General features: G+C 37.2%; 1 protein-coding gene across 2 annotated transcripts; it reads left to right on the plus strand.

Annotated features, from left to right (window-relative positions):
• The first annotated feature begins 5,142 nt into the window (after nt 1-5,142).
• LOC117119349 lies at nt 5,143-8,221 on the plus strand. Of its 2 annotated transcripts, none has more exons than XM_033264141.1 (2): nt 5,143-7,294; nt 7,334-8,221. In XM_033264141.1, the coding sequence occupies exons 1-2, from the start codon at nt 5,532-5,534 to the stop codon at nt 8,088-8,090; spliced, it is 2,520 nt and encodes an 839-aa protein (XP_033120032.1). In that variant the 5' UTR covers nt 5,143-5,531; the 3' UTR covers nt 8,091-8,221. The 2 variants fall into 2 exon arrangements, with proteins under 2 accessions (XP_033120032.1, XP_033120031.1); XM_033264140.1 differs by having other exon boundaries at nt 5,143-7,291; nt 7,331-8,221.
• The last annotated feature ends 3,801 nt before the right edge of the window (nt 8,222-12,022 follow it).

Consider the following 12,022-nt stretch of genomic DNA (forward strand, 5'->3'; position numbering starts at 1 on the left):
GAAAAAAATCATGGTCAAGTAGTTAAAAATCACCTTATTTTGCGAATTAGCGCCCCTCAACTGATCATCGAACTCCCTCCCCCCAACCCATCAGCACCCCCATTTCAAGACTTCTAGATACGCCACTGTTAACAGTTTAGGTACAGTATTCGGCTGTGTTTATTATGAATAGGCCTAATATGTTTGATGACTCATAAAAGGCCTATAGAGTATTGTTAATGAGGATCGTTGAGTAAGCTGACTAGGCTTTTTTGATCTTGTATTTATTGAAGGCGAATATTAAATATTTTATCATGTATTTTTTACGTATGACCTATTTCTTTACGAAATATAGAACTTGAACATAAACGAGGGAAAGCGAGAGAGAACGAGGGAGATCCTGGTCAAATATCAGATCTTATATACATGAATATAAAGGAATTTTAAAATAACAGTGAAAATACATTTTACTGTTATCTTGGTTTTAATTACCGTATCTATCATCTAGAATACCGAGTTGGTCCCACCGTACGTGAATGTTGAATCGTTCACGTACGGTGGGACCAACCGTACGTGAATGTTGATTCGTTCAGTACGGTAGTTGTGTTTATGTATTGTAACATAATTTCACGCTCCTTGGATATAAATAAGAAACTCTTGTTTATGGAACGCCAACTAAAGCCGACTACAAATTTAAGCATTTATTATGCAAATAACGAGAACCTTTGCGAAACCCCAATCCTGCGTGAATAGTCCCTAAAACAAACATGTAATTGTAATAGATTTTGTGTATTATGAAAATTGGGCAATAATGCCGAAAAGAGTTCACTGTTGTTCGCTCGCTGGAGCGATAACCGGAATTGACATAATGGTTTTGTTTAAATATTTGCCCTGAATTTGATAGGCAATGGGTATACGTTCTCAGACGGTCTGGAGTAAACAAGACGTTCTGTATTTGCACTGTGAATCACACTTAAGCTAGCACTAGCAAGTAACCAGTGAATCACACTTAAGCTAGCACTAGCAAGTAACCAGAAGTTCCCACCGATTTGGCAACCCGGTTACCACAGTATTTTTTATAGGAAAGGCTAGCAGAATGACTGCAGATGGCCATCGCAGCCCCGTAACGACGGTCGTAAAGCTATTAATTTTGTTATCAACTGTTAATATTGTATATTCTACGTATCTGATTTCTGTCTCGGACGACCAGATGACAAACCAAAGTGAATCGGTAATTTTATCATGCAATGCTTACAACAACTTAACAGCACAGGAATTAACAGTTGCATGGAGAAGGTCTGGAATTGTGATCACAGAACGTAAGCTTGTAAACACAGAGAACCTTAAGCAGTTTATTAATGAGGACGAACTGTATAGGTATACAATTCAAGGGTTGCCGGTATCACTTGATGTGACAGACTTCAGATTGGGAATTAAAGATTTGAAGAAAGAGGACATTGGTAATTACGCATGCTCACTATGCAAACGATCTAGTTTCTCCTTCTCCTGTATAGAACCACTTCAGATAGAAGAAAATCTTCCAGTTTCACTAGATGTTATGTACACACCCACTGAAAAATACCCTGAATGTTCTATTCTAAAACAAACTTCTCTTGGATCGGAGATCACAGTCGAGTGCGTTAGTGAAAAGGGAAAGCCTCATGTGGATTTGAAATTGACTATCGACGGAGAGATTTTGCATAACCCGTTGGCGACGGAGTTACTATCGGAAGAAGACGGTGGCCTACTTAGAATCGCACATTCATTTACAGTGACAGAAAGCAATATCGGGAAGGAGATCGGTTGTAACTCAACAAGTCCATACTTCAAGGATTATACCGGTAGATGTGCAAATGGAATCATAATTGTTGAGGATATTCCAGATATTTCTCTGATATCCACACCAGCAGAATCTGTCTCTGTCAGAGAGCGTGTGTCATTTACTTACTCGACAGCAAATCTGGAGACAACGGAAACTAATCCAGGAGATTTAACTGAAGTAGGCCTACTGCATAATGCAGACGGGTCAAATACAGTTTTAATTGTTGGTATGATTTTAGCTGTCATGGTGTTGATTGTACTCGGCGGAATTGCAGGTTACTTACTATTCGTCCGACGAAAAACTAATAAAGGACACAAACCGGTTCCTCTAAATGAAACATCAACAACTATTATGGCAGATAACACTTGGAATGAAAGTAATACCGGTGATGAATTTCCGGATAAATGTAAGACAGCGACAGAGACTGCCTTTAACGGTTTTACTGTTTGTGAACAGGATAAGGATGTCAAATTACCTAAATTAACACCAGAAGTGCAAGAATACAGTCACGGAGACGGCAGTAATAATTTGGATGATGATGACGTTTTTATGAACGTAACACAAACACTTCCAATTCCAACCCATGTGTAGGAGAATTACCTTCACCAGATAAGAACATAGAGACCAAGGTTGTTATTTTTCCATTCTTCTGGAAGAAACCAGAGAAAACAAGAAGAAGCTTCTCAAGAAAAGGTGAATGGCGATTGTGATCATGTGGATTTTAATTCTTGTTACAGTTGATGTTGAAAGACATCGTAGGAAAGCCACCTCAAAGAGGTTAACAGAATGCCCCCAAGGAACTGGGCAATTTGCCTGAAGTATTTATGAAGTATACTCTTTATTTATCCCATTTACAATAAATACATAACTGATATACTTCATATGAATTGGGAATCCATAATAGGCCTATAATTAGTTACTGCGCTAACAGATTTCTTCATCAAACGCTCATTGTCCGTGGCTAACGAGTATGTGTATCGGCAAGCCAGCAAGTAAATATTTGGCCTAACGATGAATAATTTTAGGAGGCGAGGCTAAGAAATTATGATATTGACCGATGAAAGCACGCGTGTATATATTACTAACCAGGGTTTGAATTATGTTTGCTGTGTTGGCCTTTGGGAACTTGACTAAGCTAAGAAAACAATAGGTCGCCTTAAGCCTTACCTGAACTAGTAACCCACATTTTATATCTATTACATTCAGCAAAATTGTTTATCTTTTGTATATATGTCATTATTTATTTAAAGTTTCAACTCTGAGATTTCTTGTCACTTGAAGTGTTTGATGCCAAGATTTATACTGTATTTATATGAAATAAGAATTCAGTAAATGTTTTTGTTCTTGTTCTTGAATATATATAAGCTGTCTCTTATACACATCTAGATGTGTATAAGAGACAGATCAAATTCCTGTCCAGACTATCAAATTTGATTTGACAAATACATGTGACATGCCTAAGGCAGGTCCCTGAAGAGGTCATATTCCAGTATTCTCGGTCCTCTGCATCCCTCTTCAACTTGTAACTCCGATGTTGTTCAATACGTATGCTGTAAGTATGTATGAAGTTGTTCAATATGTATGTATGATGTTGTTCAATACGTATGCGCAAAATATTGCGCGGAAGACCAGTTGTTTTATTCGAATTAAGGTATCTGCATAGAGAGGGCACAAAGTCCAGGGTTGGAATGCCCTATATAGTTCAAAATGTATTATTAAGCCTATAGCATTGCTGCAAGACGGTTTAGAGTTTATTAAAATATTAGAACTGAGACATATCAATACAGTATACCGTAACTCGAATAAGCGCCGCACCAAACCTGATTTTTTTTTTCGCTAAGCGCCGTGGCGCTTAATCGAGAGTATATATTACCTTGTGTGTAATAAGATATTTTGAGAAGCAGGGTTTTTAAATATAATGCATACAGTGTTAAAATAAATAAATAAAACAATCAAGACAAGCATTTCTTTATAAACGTTATTTACGATGACGTAGGACGCTTAACAAAACAAAAGCGCATGTACCCAGGCTCGTACGCGGTGGGGGAGGGGGGAGTTGACCAATCAGAGCAGTTTTCAACTAGGACTAACTCTAATTCGTCGTACAAGGAACGACTTTTATCTGTATTTATAAGCTTTTTGACGAATTTTAGTGTTTCCGCCGCTTGCATGTCAATGTTTCACCGGGTACAAACTCACTTCTAGGTTTCACTAAAATCATCTTTATTCTCGCTCGGATATCATCTTGATACAACAGGCGCGGATTTAGACCTACGCACCGTTCGCAATATACCTTTCCGGAGTGTCAATCAAACTTAACAACTGACTAATCAGAACAGCGCTAGGAATACGCACGCGTCTCACAAACACACGTGTTGTCCCACAAACGCACGTGTTGGCGTATGCTTTAACACTGTCGTCTTGTGGGACCTTAGCACAATATCCAAGGGGCGGGGCTTAGTGGAAAGGTCCATTGCGAATGTCAGAGCAAGAAATATCACAGACCCTATATAGTACACAAAGAAACATCAGAAACAATACAGAAAAAGTATTGGTTGTCTAGACAAATATATCAGATTATTGTGCGATTATCAATGAGGCTCCATCCACTGGAAGGATGAAAGGATGTGATGATGACATTTCCCCTAATGTATCTGTGCTTCTAGACTGTGCTGCACTATTCCCAGTGGTGGTGGCCCTCCCCTCCCCCCACGTTTGTCAAAAACGTTTTTAAAAAAATAAAGAAATTTGTATTCAATTTTAAGTCACTTCCTGCCAACTAGGTGCCATAATCATAGATTTACTTACCTCAGCCCCAGCCATGGCTGGGGCTGAGGTGTTACACACCCTCAATCTGTAAATTATTTTAATAAGACCTCAAATTACCGACTTCGCCGGAGGCATTTCTACTCCCCCAGCCATTTCGGTCCACTCTCAAATTCGCCCCTACCCAATAAAAATCTTGCGCATGGGCCTGTTACAGTGCGGTGCTTTTTTAAAGCACTGGTTATTATTCGAGAAAAAGCGTATTAAATCGTGTTATAAAGGGAGAGTATCATGGATTAGATCTCAAGGACACAAAGGTATTTTAATAGTCCTCATTTTATAGTTTTCAGTTACAAAATACTGAGAAAGTAACAAAATTCAGTTAAAACATTAAATAGCTCATAAAAGGGTGAAATGTGTTAACTTAATGATACTCCATAGAAACAAATCCGATTACTAATTTATAATACAAATGTCATTAAAGTTTATCAATTGTTAAATTGGAGGGTGATTTTGTTCTCAATTTAAATTTCAAATAAAAATTGAAATATTTCACTGTTTAGTAGTTCACCAAACATAATATTCTTTACTTTCTGCTTCATGTGGTAAATAACACACATCACGCCCTCTATCAGTTTTATTCGAAATGTTTATGTTCCAATACAACTGATTTCATATTGTATATTATGGCGGTGGATAAGGATTACCTATGGCCTTCGCTGTGCCTAGCGCTATAAAGTGTTGTATCAGTATGTATGGTTCAGCTAATCGAATAATACGCATCAGACAACAGTAAACCAGTAGAGCATATCATTCAGCTCAGAGTTATTGTCTTTTTTCCAACCGAATAATTACACGATGGCTAGAATTAAGTTTTTTCAGTGATTCAGCAGTACATAGGCTATAACTCGGCAAAACATGTCGAACACTTCTGCCAATACGTAGTTGTGATACGACTAGCAGTATGGATCCCAGATTAAAACCAATAGTAATACTTGTACTATTCTTGGTGATAGCCTTTTGTCAATATGACCGTTGCTCAGCAGAATCATCCATACGTGTTGGGCCAGTATCGACATCTGCTTTCGAAACAAGCTTCGTACGTCTAAATTGTTTGGCATATATAGACATTGGATTCGAGGGAAAGATATTTTGGTTAAAAGATTCTGCGACGATAGCTGACGGTAACGAAATCGTAGATGGAACCGGCCTCGAAAATATTGAAATAAATTCGACGTTTGAGGGCCAGGATCTCTGGAGTGAATTGCTTATTACGGATGTCACAAGAAAGCATGATGGGAGGTACCTTTGTCAAGTACGTGTTTACATGGCTTCGAATCCAGAATTGATACTTTCGTCTCCCTCTTATGAGTGCACATTAAGAGTATTCTATTTACCAACGCCCGTTTGTCCTGATCAAGCGCCATCATTCCTATTGAATGAAAAAGTAAGCATATTGTGCCATTCTGATCCTGGAGAAAAAACAGCAACACTAGAATGGCTATTAAACGGGCAGGTTACTGCATACAAAATATTTTCAGAGTTAGAAACTATACATACGCTGAATTACACATTCGTAACGTCAGCAGCCCACAACCATAAAATATTTGAATGTAGAACCGCTAGTGAATCGTTCGTAATGCCAAATACCTGCGAATTTGGACCAATATATTTAAGTTTGAATATATCATTGAACCCTATATCCACCGCAGGAGATAGTATTCTAGTTGAATGCGCTACTAATGGAAATGGTGACATTGAATATACATTTTATCGGGATGACGTTCTTGCCACCAGTGGAGTTACTGGAAATCGTTTCCAAGTCATCGTAAATGAATACGACACAGTTATTACGTGCCAAGCAGTGGATTCAGATTTGATCTCTGGCTCTATTAACATAACATTGCCAGGTAGACGTATAACAGTTTCTTCAGACATGACATCTGAACCATCTATAAAATTTGCACCAACCGTAATGACTACGTCAGTGACTCTTCTAATGCCTGCGTTAGTGACACCGTCAATTACTACAGCATCATTAATTCCACCTCCTATGGAAGCTGTCAAAGGTAATAATGTAGGTGTTGCTATCGGTTCTAGTTGTGCAGCGATTGTCTTTGTAGTAAGCATTGTTACCATCGGTTGCCTGTTTGTAAGAAAAAAGCTTAAACACACACCCACGTCAGCTAATGATGACTTATTTCTCGAAGAAGCCTTTGGCAGAAAGAAGTCTTTAAACGTCAGTTTCCGTAAAATTCAGAAACGTCAAAGTAAACAGAACAACAATGAAGTAACAAATAATGAAGACGTAAATGACGGTTACGCAGTTCAGTTTCTTTCGGAGCGTGAAATCAAATCCTCGAGTGGCACGGGAGTCATGCCAGATGTTATTACGTCTGCCAATCAAAACAACTTGGCATACAGTAGCAGTGAGGAAAACCCTGTAAGTGCATTAGACCACGACGCTGTTGGTGAAAAAGGTTGTTCAGAAAATGGTGAAAGCAATAAAGAATATCTGTGTTTGGAATCCCACTCTGATCTGCAGACAAAGAATATTAATAATTCAAAAACGGAAGGCAAAGAACATAAGGTACATCCTGAAATGCCATTGAATGCCTCTACAGTTTCTTCGATGTTGGATTCTTTGATTAAAGACACAGACTCAGTCCAAGAGAGTGACAAACATCAGAAGTTATCCACAAAATCTCCATCTCGAAACCATCCACAGGAAAAAGTCATGCGTCCACTCCACAACGCTGGTAAACAAAATGACTCGAAGTCGGTTGTTCCTAAAGAACAGAACGTTGGTGTAGAAGAATCTGTTATGATGCAAGTAAATAACGACAAGAGAACGCATTCTCTTAATAAGAATTCTTCCAACCAAAAAATAAATACTAAGAAACATTCAAGGCACGCAGATACTGACCGTGGTACTCTTACACACTCCAGTGAACCTAATGATGACACCTTCGATGGGTCAAACTTCGACGATCCGCCAAAGGAAATACTTCCTTTCATCGGCAAAAATGCCCAGTTATATTCTGCTTCGATGGAAGCATACAAGAGACAATTAAACTCGAAGAAGAGAGTGGATTCAGTGCCTACGGCTGGACATACTTCCAAGCCTATAGATACTAATCCACATGTTAGGTCTGCCAGTGTGAATACAACGGCAGGTAAAATGACAGGAAAAGGCGTGGTGAATCCATCACATAAACGAACATCTCAAACCCATGAACGGCGATCTCATCGTGGTGAACAGAATGTTGTTTGGAATACAAGCGCCAAATCTAAAGCTGGTGATAGGCCCCAAAACCAACTGACAGTAACTCGCAACAAGCACGCGAGCGGACGATCGCATTGGGATGAACCACAATCCACCAGACCATCAAATCGCATGCAGCCTACTGTCAAACAATTCCTTCGTAGTGACAACCATCATGATGCAATGTTGCATCCGATACCACCAGTAGGGAGTACATCTCATGTAGTTCGGAACCCGGGAGCAAAGAAAAGTCGCTGAAAATGTTGAGAAGGAATAGCTAATACTGTTTAGGATAAGATTTGGCCAATATGAGAATCAATGCAAATAATGTATCAAATTATATCTAATCTAAAAAAACATATTTTTATATATTCATACTTTTAATATATATATATCTGTCTCTTATACACATCTAGATGTGTATAAGAGACAGCAATAATACCATTTAGAAAGAACCTTGTGTTTTAATTGTCTTTATTTAACAACGATTTAGCAACATCAAGGTAAAATATAAATATTTATCGATAAATTAGAGCTTTAAATACAGGTTTAAAATTTTGTTTGTATGTACAATTTTTAGTTCTCAACAAAGTGGATTTAGCACAAGAAGCAGGAACAATAACGCTCAGTCAACATTCCAACTTTTTTCAGTCACTAATAATAATTTAGAGCTAGGGAAATATTTTTTTTCTGATATGTTGTACAACTGATTTTTCTGACACAAAAAGCACTTAACCGCTCATTAACCGCTCCCGAGGTTTCGTCAATTGTACAACATATCAAGAACATTTTTTTTCTCTAGAGCATGGCTTTGAAGTCTACTTTTGTCACAAATAACATATGTCCTTTGCACATATGTATTTGCATAATGCAGGGTCTGTATGGTGTTCCTGAATTTAGCGTCAAACGTTTTACTGGATAAAAAAAGACAATCCAATCGAGTTCAAATTTACCAGGAATGATAAGACTGGGTTCATGTTCTATTGAACATAGTTTCTAGTTTATTTTGTTTATTCGATATTTTTTGTAAAATGCATCGTCCCTACCGCATGATCAAGCAGTCTAAACCATTTGTAAATCATTCCAGAATCAACACTCAAAAGCTAAAAGTTCGCTAACATCTTAAGGAAATCGTGAAAGTAGTAATACGGGAAATTACCGTCATTTTATGAATATTCTATTAGGTGAAATAGACATATATTATATTAAACAATTTTACACCAAAAGCCTACTGATACAGTGAATGGGGGTATTAGGCGGGTGGCCATCAGATTGAAAGTACTCAAAAATGTTTTTTTCGTAGGCATCATTTGTTACAAGCTGGCAACAAGGTGACTACTCATCACTTGCTCTTGCCTCACACGGAATGGGGTGTTGCCATGCTGAATTTTGTATTTAAGTGCCAAATTTGACCAAAAAATGGCAAATTTTACACGTTTTTACCAAAAAATAGTATTTTGATGCTAGTCCATCACTGGAAGATTCAATTAAAATATATATTTGGTATGATATGAAAGCTATTAATATTATCTATGAAATGATGTGTATGATGACACATTTGTGTTAATGTTAGGACCACAAATTTACTAAACAACTTATTTTGTATGGCTTTTTTTGCTAAATTTAAAAACACATGTTTTATTTATGAGAAATAATAAGATAAAAAGCTTTTTTATCTGGCACTTTCTCGAAAACTAGTGAATTCTTATCACCAGGCTTTTTGTGAAAAAGTACAACATATCAAGACCTTTTTCCCTCAGAGTCTGGCTTTAAAGTCTAATTCTGTCACGAAAAACATATGTTCTTTGCACAATGTGCGTTTGCATAATGCAGGGTCTGGTGTTCCTAAATGTAGCGTCAAACGTTTTACTGGGTAAAAAAGGCATGATCCAATCGAGCTCAGATTTACCAGGAATGATAAGACTAGGTTCATATTCTATTTAACATAGTTTCTAGTTTATTTTGTTTATTCGATATTTTTTTGTAAAATGCATCGTCTCTACCGCATAATTAAGCAGTCGAAACCATCTGTAATGATTACAGATCACCGATGTGGATATGGTTCTACAAAAAACTAGTTAGGATTTGTCTAGGCCTCGGCTGTGCCGACAACTTCTGGCCACCTCATACGTTATGCCGCAGCAAAAACTGCACCAGTTGCCTGTGAACTTCAGCCAAATGTTACTGCCCGGGCCTAGTAATGTCAGCAGTCACAATGTTGGTGAGCGCTCATTTAGTAAAATAACAAATAATTATCAACACACTGCTAAAATTAGGTCCTGGCCTTTGAGCGTAATACCTTTTTTGGTAAAATCGTCGCAACACAGGTTTTCCAATGCGAGTGGTCCACCTGAATTCCATCGAACCCCGTAATCTAACCGAATCTTTGTTCATTTGTTGGTACTGTTGCCAATTTCCGGCGATAATCTGTCGAATTTTATTAATATCACTATTGTTTTTGTCTATGTTCTTCTTCATGTTGTCGTTGTACTTGTCGTCGTCGTCTTTTTCGTTGTCATCGTCGTCTTTGTCGTTGTCATTGTCATTTTCACAACTAAGGTTTGGAAAGTCCAATTGGTTTCAAACTGGTAAAAAAAAAACTGGCAAAATGGTAACAAGACAGAGCATATGGTTTTTGGTACGTGTGTAAATATGCTAATTGCTCATTTTACATAAGTAATATTTCACTGATCAGCTAATTTAGTGTAGTTATCTCGATAACTGAAGTTTGGTACGTCTGATTGGTTTCAAATTTTGCACAATGCAAGATAGTAATAAGAAGAGCCAATTGTTTTTGCTACGTGTATGAATGCTAATTGTTCATTTGCATAATCAATATTTCACTAATCAGTTAAGTTAGGCTACTGTAGTTACCACGATAACTAAAGTTTCGTAAAGTCTGGTTTCAAACTTTGCACAATGCAAGATGGTAATAAAAGGGAGCTTATTGTTTTTTTGGTACGTGCATGGAGATGCTAATTGCTCGTTTGCATAACTAATATTTCACTAATTAGAAAATTTATGCTACATATACTATATACTATTATAATTCCCAAATAAAATGTTTAATTTACGTAAAATTGGAATATTCGTTCATGTTGTCGCTGTTGTAATAAATTTTTTGTTACCACGATAACTAAAAGTATGGTAATTCTGATCCGTTTCAAACTCCTACTTATACATTTTCAAAGAATAATCACACCGTAGGGAGGCTGTACTTTTACGGCAATATTGCGTGGAGCTTTGCGTTTAAATCTTTCCTGCTGTTTTTACAGTGTAACCTTGTTTGTCGAAACCACCGAAAGCCATTTTTAGAATGCCGGAATCCCGACCCAACAATCTGAAATACCAGTATCCCGACCCAATAATAATAATGACACAATATAACAATCCAGGTCGTCAAGTGGTTAGGATATGTAGTTACTCATCACGGGCCGGGTTCGATCCTCCAATCTTTGGTTTAAATTTGTTATAAAAATGAATCTTTTGCAAGTACACGACGTACGCCTCAAATCGACAGTGATGTTTCATAATTATGCCGAATGCCTAATTATCTATTCCAACTTGAAAGTAATGTAGGGCCTAATAGCTGGCACATTTATGCAAAATGCATGTATCATTGTTGTTCTTGAAAATGTTCCCGTGTCTAACTATTGTTATTATTCGATGGGATGCATATTCTGTAATACGTAGACCTAACTTTCCTGTGAGACAACACTAAAACACTAAGCCTACGTAGATAAAATAAAAGCCTGCGACAATCGTAAATGCAATAAAGACAGTTCGTATTGACAATTATCTTTTTGTACAATTTCAGACATGATGGTACAACGACGATTTAGACTTGATGATGTCATAATCCGCGATATAGAACAACACGAGGTAGACGTTGCTTTAAAGATATTTGAGGAAGAAGTTATAGATTATATGCACTACATTCGGAATACAATACATTTCTTCGTATATTTCTCTCGTCGTACTAAAGATAACTAGTGGTTGTACAATGTAAAATATCACTTTCAGTACATTTCCCATTGTTATATTTCTGTCTTATTTGACTAAGTGCGAAAGTCAATTTAATTTCATCACACTTTACTGCAAATTTTTTTAATGAAATATAATTTGCCTCAATCATATATGCATTTATAGATTAAGCTTATGTGATGATAATAGGAAAATGTGTTATATTC

Source organism: Anneissia japonica, unplaced genomic scaffold (genome assembly GCF_011630105.1).
Source record: "Anneissia japonica isolate Jap-2015-1 unplaced genomic scaffold, ASM1163010v1 scaffold287806_len661372_cov189, whole genome shotgun sequence".
Taxonomy (NCBI): Eukaryota; Metazoa; Echinodermata; class Crinoidea; order Comatulida; family Comatulidae; genus Anneissia; species Anneissia japonica.

Coding starts and splice junctions, on each gene's coding strand:
- LOC117119349 (XM_033264141.1), top strand. CDS start 5,532: ATGGATCCCAGATTAAAACCAATAGTAATACTTGTACTATTCTTGGTG. Junction 7,295..7,333: donor CCATCTCGAAACCATCCACA/GGAAAAAGTCAT, acceptor CGCTGGTAAACA/AAATGACTCGAAGTCGGTTG.